At 43.3% G+C, this 18,167-nt stretch overlaps 1 protein-coding gene across 1 annotated transcript in view; it reads left to right on the top strand.

Moving 5' to 3' along the window:
• The first annotated feature begins 871 nt into the window (after window positions 1-871).
• The window catches only part of tprn (taperin), an 80,878-nt gene continuing 63,582 nt past the window's right edge, over window positions 872-18,167 (top strand). The window contains exon 1 of the mRNA XM_048559149.2: window positions 872-3,421. Coding sequence (XP_048415106.1) covers window positions 893-3,421 — 2,529 coding nt within the window. The 5' untranslated portion in view covers window positions 872-892. The remainder of the gene's footprint in view (window positions 3,422-18,167) is intronic.

Below are 18,167 nucleotides of genomic sequence, written 5' to 3' on the forward strand. Positions count from 1 at the left end.
GAGGTGGAATATGAGGTGTTGCTCCTCCAGTTTACATGTGGTGTCATTGTGACACTGGAGGAGGCCCAGGATGGACATGTCACCCAGGGAGTTGGAGGGAGAGTTAAAATGATTGGCGACCTGAAGGTGTTGTCATTTGTCACGTACAGAGTACAGATGCTGTACAAAGCGGTCTCTGAGTCTATGCTTGGTCTCACCGATGACGAGGAGCCCACATTGGGAGCAGTGGATACAGTAGACTATGTTGATAGATGTGCAGATGAATCTCTATCTGATTTGGAAGGTTTGTTTTGTGCCTTGAATAGAGGTGAGGGGGGAGGTTTAGAGGCAGGTATAGCACTTAATGCGGTTGCAGGGTAAGGTGCCAGGGTGGTGGGGTTAGTGGGGAGTCTGGAGCCGACAAAGGAGCCATGGAAACAGCGGTCCTTTTGAAATGTAGACAGGGTTGGGGAGGGATATATCTCTTTGGTTGTGGGGTTGGATTGTAGCTTTAAGTCATTTGTCACGTACAGAGCGCAGATGCTCTACAAAAGGTCTCCAAGTCTACTTTCCTGCTCCACTGAATCTGCCTGGCCTGCTGCGTACCTCCAGCTCCATACTGTGTTACCTGTGACTCCAGCATCTGCAGTTCTTGCTGTCTCTCGTTGAGGTGGGAGTTGCTGTTGCAGAGAGCTGGCATGAACACGATGGGCCAAACGTCAGTGGGCTGTGATTCATTGTGAGCTGACATCCTGTAGGTGGCGCTGTGACGCAGCGTCATATCCGCCCTCTTTCCACCGGGGTTGTTGTGATTTCCATGGGAACGAGGGGTGGGTTGGAGGCGGAGCGCGGTGGTTGGTGGGACGGTGGAGGACCGCTGGTACCGGTCAGTCAGTCAGTGAGGACGGACGGGATGTCGGTGAGCGAGCAGCGCCCGGCATCGCCGCTGTTGACTCCCCTGCAGGAGGAGGAGGCGGCGGCGGCCGGCCTCAGTACCAGGATGCCGGCTTGGAAAAAGGAGATCCTGGAGAGGCGGAAGGCCAAGTTGGCGAACCCGGCGGCGGATGGCCGGACCTGGCTCCCCAGCCGGGCGGCGTCCCATAGCAACCAGGCGGAGCAGGATCCGAGCCCGGAGGCGGCGGACGGTGGGTCCGGTTCCGAGGCCGGGGGCTCCGTGCTGCTGGAGAACATCGCCCCCGTTCAGGAGAACCCGTTCATTCAGCGGGAGCGGCGGAGGAGGCGGCGGCTGCAGGCGGAGAGCGAGCCCTCGGGGGCGGGAGGCGCTGGGGGCCCGGGCCAGGGCCAGGGCCAGGACCCGGCCAAGCCGCTGCAGCAACTCCTCGAGTTGTACAGCCACATGCCGGGGGTCCGCACCATCCAGGCCGACAACATCATCATCATCGAGTCAGACCCGAGTTATTTCAGTGAGCCGGGCAGCCCGTCCCGGACCCAACCTCAGCCCCAGCCCCAGGATGTCGAGCAGCTGCTGTCCCGGGCCGGGCACGGCAGTGTGGCCGAGATCCGAGCCGCCGAGGTGCTGGTCTACGACGGCACGCTGAGCCGGAGTGAGGAGAACCTGAGCAGCCTGGGCAGCGGAGATGCCGGCCCCCCGGGCGGCCTGCACGGGAAAGTCAGCCGCCTGCTCGAGAAGTTCGACCGCAACTACGTGAAGCCAAGCCGGTCGCGGAGCACGGAGAACCTGCTGGACGGCTTCTCCCCTGACCGAGACCGGCGCCGAAAGCCACTCCTGTTGCCAAAGCCCCCCTCCGTCCGCCAGCTCGGCCAAGGAGCGACCAGCCCTGGCCCCAAGAGGATCCGCTCTCCTGGCCCTCACCTGTCACCCCCGCCTCAGCCCATATCCTTCCCGCTGTCGTCGCCGACCAGATACTCTGGTCCCCCATCTCCGGTGCGGACGCCTTCTGTCCCCTCTGTGTCCTCATACAACCAGGGAGATGCTAAGCCGGCTGTCAGTGACAGGACTGAGCCTGGAGGCAGACCCTTTTCTGTATCCTCTTATCGCAAGCATTTCGAGAGTGGACCTGCTAATGGGCAACTCGGGCCGAAAGAGTCAACCCCAAGTCACACTCCTGCTCGCCAAAACGGCGAGAACATCTCGAAGCTTCGGGTCATCAAGAATAACGTTACAGAGAACGGTCTCCGAGATCTCGATTTAATGGGGAACAATTCATTTTCTGTGAATGGAGGAGAAATGGACAGAAAGGACCAAAAGGATGCAAGCAATCCTGGAAGTGGCTGGATGCCATCTTCTGTCAGTGCTGCCAGCAATGAGGGTTCCAACGTGTGTGCATTCGATCAGAAGAAAGCTTCAAAATGCAGTCCTGAGAGATCCCAGCCAGCTGTAGCTCCCAAATCTTTACCAGCAAAATCCAGTGCCACTCCCTCAGGGAAGATGAACCAGGACCACAAAATAGCAGGTTCAGCCAAAGTAACTCCAAACCAATGCAATGGTGTATCTGCTTCCACCAGTATGAATGACTCCTTTAAAATCATACCTGCCACCCCTCCAGATGTTTCATGCATCCCAGAAGATGACATCCAGGCAAGGGCACTGGCAAATCTCAAAAAACAGTCGAAGAACTCATTTGTTGTGATTCCAAAGAAGAGGGTGAGTGTTTCTGTATCCTCCAGTGATGTATGTGATTCTAGAGAAGCAAACAATGCATCTTGTGAAAAGCCAAAAGTTGAAATTAGCACTTCCAATTCTGAAGCTCAAACAGACCGGGTCTCTGCTGTTTCTCTGGATAGGATCAACCTATCTGACCATGAACAGAGTACAGAAGGAAAATTACCTTTCAGGGAGCCTTCTCTTCCCAAAGCAGATCTCGAGCCAAAGGAAGAAGAGGTCATGAATAAATCAACGTCGTGTGGTACCTATGAAGTTTCTTCTAAGCATATAAATGCTCAGGTTTCAGTGGAGAAAGAAAGACCAGGCTTGTTGCCTACTCCAATGTCTGAAGCAGAGCAGAAAGCTGAATCCACCGTAACCCTCATAAAAATGACAGCTCGGAATGACACTGACCTCCCAGTCACTAACATAGATGATATCTTGGGAACAGGAGAAAAGGAGACCCCCAAACAACCAAGCAAGGCCAAATCACCTGGAGCAAAGGAGCAGCTTCCTGAGGAAAGTGTGGGTGGCCTGCACCACCCCTTTGTGCAGCGGAAGAGTGGAAACACTTTCACCATTGTTCCTCAACGCAAGCCAGCGAACAGAGCTCAGCAGCCCTCTGTAGACACAAATGAGGTTTCTCAGGCAAATGGGACTCATGAGCAGACAGTGGAAGATCCTGAACCATCACTTGCCAAACTGGGGGTATTGTTAAAGAAGCGCTATCCTCTTGCTGAGGAGATACAGGTGATTGGAGGGTATCTGTCATTGGAACGATCCTGTTTATCCAAGGCTGGTTCCACAAGGAAGAAGGTAAGCTTACTATTTCAAATAACGTCCTTGGTTTGACTTGCCCTCGGCACTAATTCTCTTGGATTTCACCCAGAGTAGTTCTCCAGAGTGAAAGTTTTCTTTTCGCTTTGTATCCCTGAGTATACTAGAGTAGAACAATTGCAAAATGGTTATTCAGCTTTGAACAGTCAATTAGACTTGAAACAGTAGCTCGCTCTCTCCATGGATACTACCTGACCTGCTGTGATTTCCAGCTTTTTTTAAATTTTCAGTCACAAAACTGGTAATTGCTTCATAAAATCATGCAACATAAAAAAATTTGCATAAAGAGTGGTTAGGATCTGGAACGCAGATTCTGAATGTAGTGTAGTCTTTTGGGTTTCCAGTGGGATGGGATTTGGATAATTATTCAATTAAATGAAATTTATAGGGCTACAGGGAAAATGGAAAGGGATGGGTTTGGCTGAGATGCCTCCAGAGAGCTATGATTGACACTGTGGACTGAATGACCAACTTCTGTGTTGTTACACTTCTGTATGATTCTATTTAAGCTTGTCATTATTATTTGGGTGCCTTGAGTTGATATTTATCCCACGAAGGGGAATACTTTGAGTTTATTTTAGCTGATGACTGCTTATACCATGAAAGTAATAATAACTTGGAGCTGCTCAAAGTTCAACTTTGCTCATCACTTCACAGAAACCACAATCGTATTTGAAATGCAGATTCTTTCATTAACCCTTGTTGGCAGTCTTCACTCCGTTTACTGCATTGACTTTGAGAATTCTGAGCAGCCAGCATTTGGGCTGAACAAACTTGCTGCTAAACTTAGCATTTTGTGGATTTTAGTTCTTATAGATATTTTTACTCATTCACGGGAGGTTAGCAGACCAGAAGAAACATCCTTAATTGCCCTTAACCCATGTATTCTGGGTAAAGCAGATGCTTCTGCAATGAGCTAAAACAGTATTCTTTCAGGACCGTTTGTTTTCTTGAGGGCTATTATTTGATTTTTCCAAAGCTACTTGAAGGTAACACAAGATTTAAGTTGGAAATTGAATTGCTATTGAAGTAGGAGTTAGCAAACATTCTCTGCACCTCAATAAAAGGATGTTAAAATAAATAAATAATTAAACCGATTTTCTTCATTTTGTGATTTCCACTCACCCCATTGTCTTCTGTCACTGATATTAAATCAGACTCGAGATGAGCCTTACTGTTCCAGTTATAGTTTATCCACTTGAAAGCAAGACACAAAAGGAGGGTTTTAAAGGGGGGGAAAAATAAGTTGAGAAATCCTATTGATGAATTAAGCTGCAAGTTAGCAATTTTTGCTCTCATCCTCTACCTTGCTGTGATGGGCCTTATGCTTCCTCAATCCTCTGTCTTGTTCCTTACAGCATCTCCCTTAATTTACGTTCTCCCTCTCATTCTTTCTCACACACTCTTGCTTTCTCGTATGCTTGCATTCGTATTATGTTATGATAACAAAGATAGGCAGCTGAAACAAATCTGCCCTTTTACCACTGTATTTGCAGCCCTCAAAGATGACCCCAGCGGTTCTTAACCACGTTTTTGAATAACCAATCTGAGAGTCATCAGTTTGTATCTTAAACAAAAAACTTGGCAATTTATTAACAGTGCAGTAACTTCAGCCGAGAACTTTGCAGAACACCTCCGCTCGATTCGCAATAAAGACTTTCCATATTAAGCAGAGGTTCACCTGCACATCTGCCAATGTGGTATACTGTATCCATGTACCCGGTGTGGCTTCCTTTACATTGGGGAAACTAAGCGGAGGCTTGTGGACCGCTTTGCAGAACACCTCCGCTCGGTTCGCAATAAACAACTGCACCTCCCAGTCGCAAACCATTTCCACTCCCCCTCCCATTCTTTAGATGACGTGTCCATCATGGGCCTCCTGCAGTGCCACAATGATGCCACCCGAAGGTTGCAGGAACAGCAACTCCTATTCCGCTTGGCAACCCTGAAGCCCAATGGTATCAATGTGGACTTCACCAGTTTCAAAATCTCCCCTTCCCCCACTGCATCCCAAAACCAGCCCAGTTCGTTCCCTCCACCCCACTGCACCACACAACCAGCTCAGCTCTTCCCGTCCCCCCGCTGCATCCCAAAACCAGCCCAGCCTGTCTCTGCCTCCCTAACCTGTTCTTCCTCTCACCCATCCCTTCCTCCCACCTCAAGCCGCACCTCCATTTCCTACCTACTAACCTCATCCCACCTCCTTGACCTATCCGTCTTCCCTGGACTGACCTATCCCCTCCCTACCTCCCCACCTATACTCTCCTCTCTACCTATCTTCTTTTCTCTCCATCTTTGGTCCGCCTCCCCCCTCTCCCTATTTATTCCAGAACCCTCACCCCATCCCCCTCCCTGATGAAGGGCCTAGGTCCGAAATGTCAGCTTTTGTGCTCGTGAGATGCTCCTTGGCCTGCTGTGTTCATCTAGCTTCACACTTTATTATCTTGCTTTCTTCTGTCTTCATTTTGAAAGTTAACTGGCAGGGTTGTTACTGTGAAGGCCTGGGGTGTGGACTATTTATTTTGAAATAATTAAAAATAGACTTCCCTAAGTGCGTCAACTCTGGCAGCTACCAAAAACTGTTTCCTCCCCTCCCACCTTTCCCACTCAAAAGCATCCTGAAAGGACTTTTTAAAAAAACGATCCAAAAGGAGAAAGAGTGGCATCAGCTATTCATTGACTGCAAAATTTTGATGTTCTACTTGGAAATAATTGTCATTTCAACTTGTAGCAACATTTATTTGTGGCTTTAATTCTTATGACTCTCTCAAGCATGCACTTGCTGCAACTTCTCCAGCCTTAAATTCTTCCCATCATCCCTTTGCTGTTCCTCCAATCATAGCTTCTGTTTTTGGTGGAGCAACAAATGTTTACAATGTGAGAATAGACTGTGTTTGAAATTATCTTCAAAAATATTTGAAATGATTTGATTGGCTGGATTTTTTGGACTCTGGGCAACAATAGTTCATTCAGCCCCTCAACATATCCTGGCATTCTATAGATTATGGACAATAGAGTACATAGGATAGAAGGAATGAGCTGGACTATGAGCATGGGCAAGATAGAACCAGTGATTTGAGGAGCAGCTCCTCTTCCATGCTCACTGCTTCATGACCTGTTTTCCTGTTACCAGTGAGAAGCCTGAACCTGCTATTCTTCTCCATATGGACAATGGAGACCCCATAATGTAAATCAATATTGTGTGTGGCGCCCTTTCTAGAATTTTTCGCCATAACTTTGTTTGCATGTGGGCTGCTTGTGATATTTCAATGGCAAGCTTGTACGTTACCTCTGTGTATTTTGAATCCTGACTTCAATGCTGTTGGGCTTGGAGTTCCAGGGTTTTGACTCACGCACCATATAGGCTTGGCAATAGTCTTCCAAGTCAGGGTAGTGTGTGGATTTGAGGGGAATTTGCAGGTTGTAATATCCCCATGCATCTGCTGCCCTTGTCCTGGGTGGCCAAGGCTGTAAATTCAGATTGCTGCTGCTATGAATCACTGGTACGGTGGGTGAACACTGATAAAGATTTTGCCTTTTTCTTTTATAATGGGGTAAATTGTTTTTGTTATTTCCTCCAGAACCTTGGAGTTGAGTAATAATATTCTTATTTGCTTAAAGTGATTTTCACTTGAGATGCTTGCTGTTGTATTTCAAAGCTTACCCTTCCTGTAGAGTCTATATCAGGAAGGTTTTCAGTGCCAGTCTCCTATTCCTGGACTCAGTGTTTGGTGGATTTTGGTCAGGGCATTTTCTGCATATGGAAGGTAGGCATTGGATGAATTGAGCAGATCATCTCAGAGTAGGTCAGTATGATGCAGCATGAATGGTTTCAACTAGCTTGTGGATTTTTATCAGCCAGTTGATGTGGGGTGGAGGTGGGCAGTGTTGATGTTTGGGGTGTTACTCAAAGGATTTCGGTTATGACTAATATGGTGGCACTTGATTGAGCGTCAACAAGATGTATGTATGATCTTTTGTCAGACAGGGGTGCTGTGTGCTGGTGCAGAGTCTGATATGGCAGGTGCTGAGGTCAAGTGTGATAGCAGCACCTAAAGTAGATCTAACAAGTTTTGCACTCAGAGATAGTAGGTCTGAAGAAGGTTCGAGGCCCGAAACATCAGCCTTCCTGCTCCTCTGATGCTGCTTGGCCTGCTGTGTTCATCAGCTCTGCACCTTGGTGTCTTAAGTTTTGTACTTAGTTGTTTCTAGTTTTGCTGCTTTCTTCAGATGCCCCAGAGAAGAATGCCTTATCTAGAGTCATTCCCAAGGATGTTGGTTTGGGTTCATGCTTTAGACTTTGACCGTTTGATCTTTGATCAGCAATTATTTCTTGGTACTGTCACTGTTGAGATCAATTGCACTGGATATGGTTTTTGGAATTCAACTTGAGACAACATGTGGCACAATTGTATGCCAACATTGGAGCGTCTTCATCTAAGATGTAGAAGGATGGATCTTGGGTGGTACATTAAATATCATCAGCACAGTTGGACTTGAGATGTGGTTGTTGGTGGGTCATCAGTTTAAAGGCTAGATTGGAAATTGTATGACACTTAGATTCATCATCACTGTTGCTATCACAAATATTCGTGGGTGGGGAATTTCATCTGAATTTGAGTTGTGCCTTCACAACCCATGTTGAGAATTGTAGGGGGAAAAAAAAATTTTCTAATCAACCCATTCAGATATTATTACATCTCTGAAACAGTTGGGACTGGAACGTAGGCCTCCTGGATCAAATGTAGGGATATTAGCACGACAGTGCAAGAGCACATTAAATAACACAAGCTTGTTGTTTGTTGGATAGATATTTTAAATGTTTCTGTTCTGAGATGTTATGACACACCTTTAGAGTAAGTGGGCCTTGATCCTGGCTGAGGTAGGGACACTACCACTGCACCAAATTGCAAAAACTTTCCCCTGAGATCGTTTGTTTACAGTATCGCAGAGAATCTCTCCGTTCTGCTGCTGGAATTTTCAGATCACGTGTTGTTCCATGATTTCTTCACTTGCCATTCGCAATGAGATGATTTACGTGAAGTACACCTGCACATGAGTAAACATGTTGCATAACTGTAGGCCGTCTTCTTCTTCTGATGTGAAGTATGCCTGTGTGCTGGGACATTTCAAAGAACAAAATGCAAGGGCAGGTATTGTCAGGGGCATATTTTATGTTGCGTATACAGTGGGTGTGTGTCGGGAAATGCGTTGCCGTTGTGAGGAGTGGGCATTGTGATGTGTGCTTTGCTGTTTGGGGCTATGTATATGTACTTACAATGTGCCTTGGCAGTACTGATAATGACTTTTCTTTACTGGAAATGCTTCTTAAGTTCTTTCAGATGTATTGTACTGATAAATTGTACATCTAATGATCTAAATTTGATTTATAATGTGTTTATCTCCGCAGCTTCTCATTGTATTTCTCGTTGTTTATCCAGTGTGTTTTGATGTGGGAAAAACAATCTTATCCTTCTGATTGTTTAACATTTGGAGCATTTGTAAATGAAGCTATTTATTCTTAAAATGTTTCAGAGCACTTCAGAGTCAAGAGCAATACGCAGACATCTATTTGAGAAGTTCAATTTGATAAACTTTCCATTTCCGCAGTTGCTCTGAGGCAAATGAATTTCAGTGTAGGAAAAATGCAAGCTGTGAACTTGAAGTTCTGTGCTGCCTCATCCGGTGTCATGAATCACTTGATTGGTTCTCAGTGATTTGGTGAGTCATCCTAAGGGATGAAAGTCATTTCTGTTAATGATACGTGACCAAAGCTTCAAGTGCAAAGGCCACTTCTCGTTGGGGTGACATAAATAATGGTGTGGTTTCCTGGTGTGACTCTGTGAACAGCCACTAATGAGTGAATGGCTATCTTAATTAAGGAGCTCGAATGCTAGCAGTACTGTGGAAAGCCTGAGGTTTCGCCTTGAATTTGAAGTCACCCTGTCTTAAATGTCATGTTGCAGGGCTACAGGTTTAAACTGTGAAAGCCTCTTGATATCAGGACTCTTGAATGACCCTCTTGCTATGTCACTGTCCAATTAGCGTGGAATTGGGAAGTTAGAGCCAAGGCAAAATAAAAAGACTTGTGGCATGGGGGCTTTATAATGAGTTCAGGTTACTTTTTATAATTTTGCCATGCATTGAGAACATTAAAGTTGGCAATTAAGCTCACTGACGCATGACACAAGGATTAAAATCTATTGTTACTCACAAGCCCATGTGCTGGCCTGTGGGTTGCCATTCTAAGGTATAGAAGCAGAATTAGGCCATTCAGCCCATCTACTCCTCTCCATCATTTGATCATGGCTGATATGTTACTTAACCCCATTCTCCTGCTTTCTTCACATAATCGTTGATCCCTCACTAATTAAGAACCTATTTCTGACTTACAAACACTCATTGACTTGTTACTGCAGAAGACCATGGAGACTGAGTTCCACAGAGTCACCATCCTCTGGTTGAAGAAATTCCTTCTCATCTCCGTTCTAAAGGGTCATCCCTTCGTCATGAAGCTGTGCCTCCAGTTCAACACTCTCCCAGTAGTGGACTCATCTTTTCCATAATCACTGTACTTTGGCCTCTCAGTATCCTGTAAGTTTCAATTAGATTCTCCCTCATTCTCCTGTGTTCCACTGAGTACAGACCCAAAGTCCTCAACTGCTCCTGATATGATAAACCCTTCATCTCCAGGATCATTCTTGTAAACTGTCTCTGGACCCCGTCCAACGCCAGCAGATCTTTCCTTAGATACAGGGCTCAAAATTGCTCATGGTATTCCAAATATGACCTGACTAGAGCCTTGTGCAGCTTCAGCAGTACATGTCTGCTGTTGTATTCTACCCCTTTTGAAATGAATGCCGATGTTGCATTGTCATTTATAATTAAAATATCACTTACCACCCAAAAATTCTTTTCATTCCACTGATATCCAGGAACAATGAAAGCATTGAACTCCAAAAAGATTTTTATACTTAGAAAAATAGTAAGGTGGTAAGAAAAAGCCAGGGAACTATAGAATGTTGAGCCTGACGTTAGTGGTGGACAATTTGTTGGAGGGGATACTAAAGGAAAGAACTTACATGTATTTGGAAAGGTACGTATTGATTAAGGATAGTCATCGTATTTTTGTGCATGGGAAATTGTGTCTGACTAACTTGATTGAAGTAACAAAGAGGATTGATGAGCGCAGAGTGGTATTTTGATAAATATGAGGTGCTGCATTTTGGAAAAGCAAATCAGGGCAGGACTTGTACACTTAATGGTAAAGCCCTTGGGACTTGCTGAACAAAGAGACCTTGGAGTGCATGTTCATAGTTCCTTGAAAGTGGAGTTGCAGATAGACAGGATAACGAAGACGGCGTTTAATATGCTTGCCTTTATCGGTTAGTGTATTGAGTGTAGGAGTTGGGAGGTCATGTCATGTCTGAACAGGATATTGGTTAGGCCAATTTTGGAATACTGTGTGCAGTCCTGGTCTCCCCTGCTATAGAAAGGATGTTGTGAAACTTGATGTTCATGTTAAGATTTACAAGGATGTTGCCAGGTTTGGAGAGTTTGAGCTGTAGAGAGAGACTGAATAGGCTGGGGCTATTTTCCCTGGAATGTCAGAGGCTGAGGGGTGATGATATACTTGTTTATAAAATCATGAGGGGGCATGGATAGGGTGAATAGCCAAGGTCTTTTCCCTGGCATGGGGGCAGTCCAGAACTACAGGGCATAGGTTTCAGATGAGGGGGGAAAGATTTAGAAGGGACCTAAGTGGCAGCTTTTTCTCACAGACCATGGTGCATGTATGGAATGAGCTGCCAGATGAAGTGGTGGAGGCTAGTACAATTATAACATTTAAAAGGCGCCAGGATGGGTATATGAATAGGAAGGGTTTAGATGATATGCGCCCAACACTGGCAAATGGGGCTAGATTAATGTAAGATATCTGGTCAGCAGGGACGACTTGGACTGAAGGGTCTATTTCGACGCTGTACAGCACTCGAACTCTATTTGAGCTGTCTTTCCTGTTGCGTGATGTCTGTGCTTTTTATGCGCTGGGCATAAAAGTACAATGTCAACAATGGATGATTGTAGTGTGTCGTAACTGAATAGCCAGTAATACAATAAAGTATAAGTGAATCTTGGCACCTTCTTGCTTGATATAAGGGAAAGCTTGGTTTTATACTTTGCACCCCCAACTTGTTTGTGGATTTATTAATAAAATCACTTATTCTGAATTCAGGTACAGGACAGAATCAACCATGGAGGGACCCTGTACCACACTTATCAGGAAACAACGACACTGCAATCTAACATTGTAACAATGAAGCAAATGTGTCATTCTTACTTGGTCTAACCTATGTGACTGCAGACCTACAGCAATATGGTTGAACCTTAACAACTGTCTGAAATGCCTGAGCGAGTCATTCAATTAACGGGCAGTTAGGAATGGAAACAGATGCTGGCTTTGCAGTGACATCCATGTCCCATTAAATAATTTTATAAAATGGCCATTTGTGCATATCCGGTTCCCTCAACCAGCAATATGACAGCAGCATCTTGGATTTATACACCTTAACATAAAGGGGCTTCCCATGGCACGTTTTGTCAAAAACTTCTGTGAAACATCAAAAATGGCAGTGAGCCACCAAGTTGTTTTTTTAGGTTGCTGATCAAAATGTGGGCAATATGATAGATTTTTAGGGCCGTCTGAAAGGAGGGAAGTGCACTAAGAGAAATGGAGGCTTAGGGAGGAAATCCAATGCTCAAAGCCTCAGTAGCTGAAGACAAGGCTGACGTTGAGTTTAGGGATGTGTGAAAACCTTGAATTGCAGGAGAGATCTTGAAGCTTTGTAACTCTGGAGAAGGTTATTGAGATAAGGAGGCAATGAAAGGTTTCAAAGCAATGATAAATATTTTGAGATTGATGACAAGGAGGCATCGTTGGTCAGTGGGTCAACAGAACCTGGTCCAAGTTGGAACTGAGCAGCATATTTTTTTAAGTTTATGGAAAGTGAGAGACTGGTGAGGAGAGCATTGGAGTTGTCATATCTAAAGCTGCTAATGGTGTGACAGACTTTTCTCAGCAGAGGCAATGTTGGGCAGCAACAGAGGTGGAAGTAGATGGACTTGGTTTGGATGCATGATCAGAAATTCGGTTCAGTATCAAGTATGATGCCAAGGTTGTGAATGGTCTGATTCAGTCTTGGGCAGCTGCCAGCAAGATGAATGCTGTCATGACTGGGAACTGGTATGTGTGGCAGTTATGGAGGACAATGGTTTCAGTCCTCCTAATGTTTAGTTTTATTGTGGGACACGTGCAACACTTGAGTCAAATTATTACAATCAGAAATTCTTAAAATCATACAGGTGAAATTCAAACTCTGATTTTTCTCTAAATTTCTTTAAATCTCCCCAGAAGTTGTTTCCTAAAGCTCTTTTAGCCTTCCCTCCTAAATCTGGTTCAGCAAGCAAGATGTATTTGTGAAATTCTTAAAAGAACAATCATCTTCAAAACATTCTCTGCCTTATCCAGCCTTTGTCACTCCTGACTTTAACATTATCCTCTAGAAAACAGATTTTGTTAACTGTCTACCAGATAGAGTGGTTGAAATGTAGCAGTGTATAGTTTGAGCTCGTGAACATTACTAATTTTAACCCCAAAAACTCTCTTCACCCTTTAGTTCTCCACATCAGTTAGAGAATGTTATGCTTGAATGTCATGCACGCAGTATGAAGAATCAAATAGAAGGTCAAAATACTTAGCAGACAATCTGTTTTCGTGTTGTTAGTTCAAGACACCGGGAAGTACATTGAATATATCCACGGGATCTTTTGCCTCCACGTGAAAGGGCAGAGGTCCTTCTTTGTAATGTCTCACCTCAAAGATAGTAATGCCACCAGGAATGGATCTTTCACAGCAGGAGTTAAGTAGGTGAGAATAGTTTGATTCAGGTGGCCACTGTCATCACTTGAGCTGTTTCTAGTGTTCCATTTGTGTAGCAGTGGGCCATAATCATTCCACCACGGTGTCATCCTAGATGTTGTGCTTATTTCTCTGGTGGTGAATCTGAACCCATAACCTTCTAGTTCTTTAAAGTGTACACATTGAGCAAAGACTAACAGTAAAAATGTGAATTGCTAGATTGTAGGTGCTATTCAATGGCCCAGCGCGAGTACAACCTGCATATAATTTATCCCAAACATTGGCTTTGTATTCAAGTCTCAATATCTATTCCTGCTGAAAGGTCATCAGTCAGAGCCCACATTTTGTTTTATACTTCCTCACCACCAGTTTGTCGAACCAATCTGCAACAAAATAATTGTCAAAGCAAGGTGAGTCCTCAGTTTCCTGATTCTGAGTAGCTTAATGTGGAACTAACTGTAGTGCTTCCTGTAGAAACTGGAACTGTAATTTTACCTTTGTTAACCATTTCTCAAATTTATTTGCAGCTCTGGATTGAAAATAATCACTGTTGACTTCCTTATGGGGTCATGGATGTGTTGATGGAGTACATCCAGTTCTCAGCACCTGACTTTACTGTGGCTCGACACTTAGTGTTGAATTTTCTGCATACTAATGTAGTTCAGGTTTGCAGATCTCTACTTGTACAGTGAGTGCATAGGAATTCCTGACATTGTTGTCCTGGGGATATGTGAAATTCTGAAGTCTTTACCAGCCTTACAAAATTGCTGAGAGGCTTCTTGTGTTAGTGGCTATTGAACCGCAGTTGATCTTGCTGATGTCGTATGGAAAGGAGGTTTGTGGCTTCCTGACTGTACACAGAATAGAAGTGCTGAAACTGTATCTAACATATTAATTTAGTGTCTCTGGAATGCCCTTTTGAGCTGTCAGCTGAATTTTCCTTGCTTACTATGTAACTTTGCTGTGTAAATCACTTGTATTTTCCCCTTCCCCCAATTAAGAACAGAACAGAAGAACCCATGTTTAAGTCAACTGCATTCAAGTTGAACAGAACCATAACTCTGTACTTTACATACCTTTGATTCATGTCCTTTGAAAGTCTTGTTGCTTAGTGGTCTTTCTTTGTTCTTTTCCAAAGATCCATTAGTCTCCGTCTTGAAAGTTCTACTTGATCCCTCAGCATCCACAAACTTTATTAAGAATATTCCAAATTTCTGCTAAAATTTTGTGAAAAAGTAGATTTCACCCTCTGTTTTAAAATTGTCTTTCTTTTTCTAATCAGGGAACCCTTAGGTTATAATCAATCTCTGAAGCTTTAATATCATTTTTAATGACTTAGAAAACTGGGGGCATATCCACTTTAAATTTAAGGGAAAACAGCCAAAGTTTATTTACTCTGTCTTCAAGTTAATTCTTTAAATCGGTATCATTGTCTATAATGTATCTCGCTCCCAGGCTAATATAATTACTGAGGTTTAGTGTCCAAAACTGGATAGGATCTGCCCAATGTTTAGTAGAACAGAAGCATAACTATCCTAGCTATTGCATTCAAACTTGTGATTATAGGCCAAAATTTCCATAGTATTTAGTACTCTTCATACCTGTGTACTAACTTTTGTGATTTGTAAGAATGGACAACTGCATCCCCTTGCCCCTCCTTTGTTCTGATTCTTTCACCATTAAGAAAACATTTTAAAAATTGTTTTGGAATATAAAGAATGACCTCATACTTCCTGTCTGCTTTGCCAACTAATATCAATGTCTCTTCAAAACTGTCCATGCCTCCTAATTTAGTTTTATACTATCTGTTATATTTGTCACTTTATTTTGCATTCAATCTGTTGACAAATATAGTGAAAAACAGAGGCACCAATACAATGGAGCATGATTTGTCATATCTTGCTAATCCAGAAAACAACCCATTGTCATCTGTTTGCCACATCCCTCACTAGTTACAGTTTGTCTTCAATTAGAAATTTCATGAGAGTGAATCCAGGTGGTGCTGGCTGCACAAAGTTATTTTATCAAGAAGTAAGGAGGCAAAATGAGGGGGCAATAAAAGTGTCACTGGAAGCAAGTGTAATAGATTCGGAAGAAGGAAATAGAAATTTACTGCTCAGAAATTTGTAACTATTTTTAATTGCTATGGCAACCACGATGGTGCTTCCTCCGGAGATGCGTACTGACTAACTAGTTTTGATGGTAGTATTCATTCCAATTCTCTTGTAACATCATGACGGGTGATTGAACATTGAACAGTACAGCACAGTACAGGCTCTTCGGGCCACGATGTTGTGCCGACCTGTTATCCTACTAAGATCAATCTACCCTGCACACCCTACATTTTACCATCCTCCATGTGCCTATCCAAGAGTCGCTTAAAAGGCATCTAAAGTATCTGAATCCACCTCTACTGTCGGCAGCACATTCCACATACCCACCACTGTATGAAGCACTCACCCTTGACATCTCCCCTTTACCTTCCTCCAATCACCTTAAAATTATGGCCTCTCGTAATAGTCATTTCCACCCTGGATAAATGTCTCTGGCTGTCCGATCTATCTATGCTTCTCGTTGGTGATATTGGAAGAGTTCTTTTCTTTAAAGAAATCTTCATACCTGACTCCCAAGTTTTGGAAATGGGATGAATGCGTAAAGGCTGGGTAAATCTGTTATTCATTTCCCACATTTTTTTCTTTGTGAATGAGGACAGGAACATTAAACAGGCTCCACCAGTTGAGGGGAATGGAGGAAAGGAAATCTGTCTGCTTATCTATAGCTCGAAGTTGCTCCTTGAAATCTGGCACTTTGAACAAGCTTTTGAAATTCTGTCTTGACAACTTTTAATGTTTTGATTTGTATTTATTAAGGGCCTTGTGAAATTTTACTGCATTTAAAGGTATTAAATAAATGCAACTTGAAGGTACATTGGTACAGGGCCCGAGCTCTTCTAGAGGTCTGTTGTAACATGTTTGAACAGGTTGATTCAAAAGTATCTTTAAATACAACTTTTTGAAACGTGACTTGAAAATCAAAGTTCTGTACTTGCTTTTCAGGTTGGACTTTCCCTATTGCTAACATCTAATTGTTTTAAAAAAAAAGCAAAAATATAGACAGTATTGCAAAACAATATACAGAATAATGTGTAAATCACTGTTGCTGCTGGGATTTGACATTGTGACTTCTGGTCCACTTCATTTGGTGAAGCTGGTAATAATTGCAGTAAAATACACAAGCCTGCCACTATAATGTGGAGAAAAGCATTCTTTTGTATCCTGTACAAAACTAGGGCAGAATTAGAGCTAGTTTTTCAAAGGCATTGTTAAACTCTTCCCAGATGGTGCATAGTGTGGAATGAGGATGTGTGCTGGTCTTTGATATAAGGCTGCTGTCACTCCTTGTTTTGTCTCCTTGCTGTTAAATCTGTTTCGTGGTTTTGGTTTAGTTTAAATATTAGTTGTTTTGTGAGTACAAGTGTAGAAAAGAGCTCAATTTAGTGTGTGCGGTATATCTGTATTCAGGCAGATGCTGGAAAGGAACTTTACCTGCATCATTGAATGCCAGCCTGAAATAGTCTAGCATCTGAGTGTTGTTCAGGAACTAACTTGTTTTATAAAGTCAAAGGTAATTTCCCTTGTCATAGTTAACTCTTTAATGTCTGACTGGATTATGAAATGCAGTTGATGTTTGATTATGTTAGCTAATCTTTCTTTTGCAGATCCTGAGCTTCTAGTTGCCTTGATTTTTTTAATACTGCTGTGATGCTAATATTCCTGTCTTTGGCCTGTTGCACTGTTCAAGTGAAGTTCAACATAAGCTCGAGGAACAGCATCTATTTATGAGGCATGTTACAGTTCTGGACTCAACATTGAGTTAAACAATTTCAGACCATAATTTTGTCCTGCTCGAGTCCAATTTTATTTCCTTTCCTTTGCATGTTTTGACTTTTCTCTTGTTTTTAATGTCTGTCAGTAGTACATCTGCTCTAGACACATCTTTTGTTTCTTTCTCCATCTGCATTCCACATGAGATTAATTCTGTTGTTCATTCGCTCCTTCCTCCATGCTATTGCAGATCTGCCTGTGACGATGATCCACCCGCCTTTTGCTGAAGATCTGAAATGTCTCTAGCTTTAGCCAGTTCTAATGAAATATTGTCAACCTGTAATATTAATTCTGTCTCTTCCTCCAAAGATGCTTTCTGACGTGCTGTGTACTTACCAGCATTTGCTGTTTTTACAACAAATGTATTAAGCTCAGACCTGTGATTCAGCTAGTGTCACACGATTAAGCGCAACATCAAAGGTCTTGCTCAGGTGTTGACTCTACATTAAATGCCAACTATTGATAAACAGGGTTCGGGAAATGAATGAATTTTCTCAAGTCTGTTCACTTTGAACGAGAGCAGTTGTTCCTGTGATGTTACATAAACCAAGCTGAGTGGAGGAATAAGTTGATCGTTGGAAAAGTGTCATTGAAAGTATTTGCGTTGAGCCAAGTTTGAGCTTCTAATGGAAGTCATTTTGCCAATTAAACACCTGTAAAGTTCGAACCAAAATTCTGAAAGTCATAGATTTTACTGTACAGTAAAGAGGACCTGTGGCCTATTGTATCTTTTTCTCGTCTTCGAATATCTACCTAATCTGATCCCATCTTCTGCCACTTCACTCCTAAGAACAAAGAAAATTACAGCACAGGAACAGGCCCTTTGGCCCTCCAAGCCTGCGCCGATCCAGATCCTCTATCTAAACCTGTTGCCCAGTTTCCAAGGATGTGTATCCCTCTGCTCCTGCCCATTCACGTATCTGTC

The sequence above is a fragment of the Stegostoma tigrinum genome, chromosome 29, assembly GCF_030684315.1.
Source record: "Stegostoma tigrinum isolate sSteTig4 chromosome 29, sSteTig4.hap1, whole genome shotgun sequence".
Lineage (NCBI taxonomy): Eukaryota > Metazoa > Chordata > Chondrichthyes > Orectolobiformes > Stegostomatidae > Stegostoma > Stegostoma tigrinum.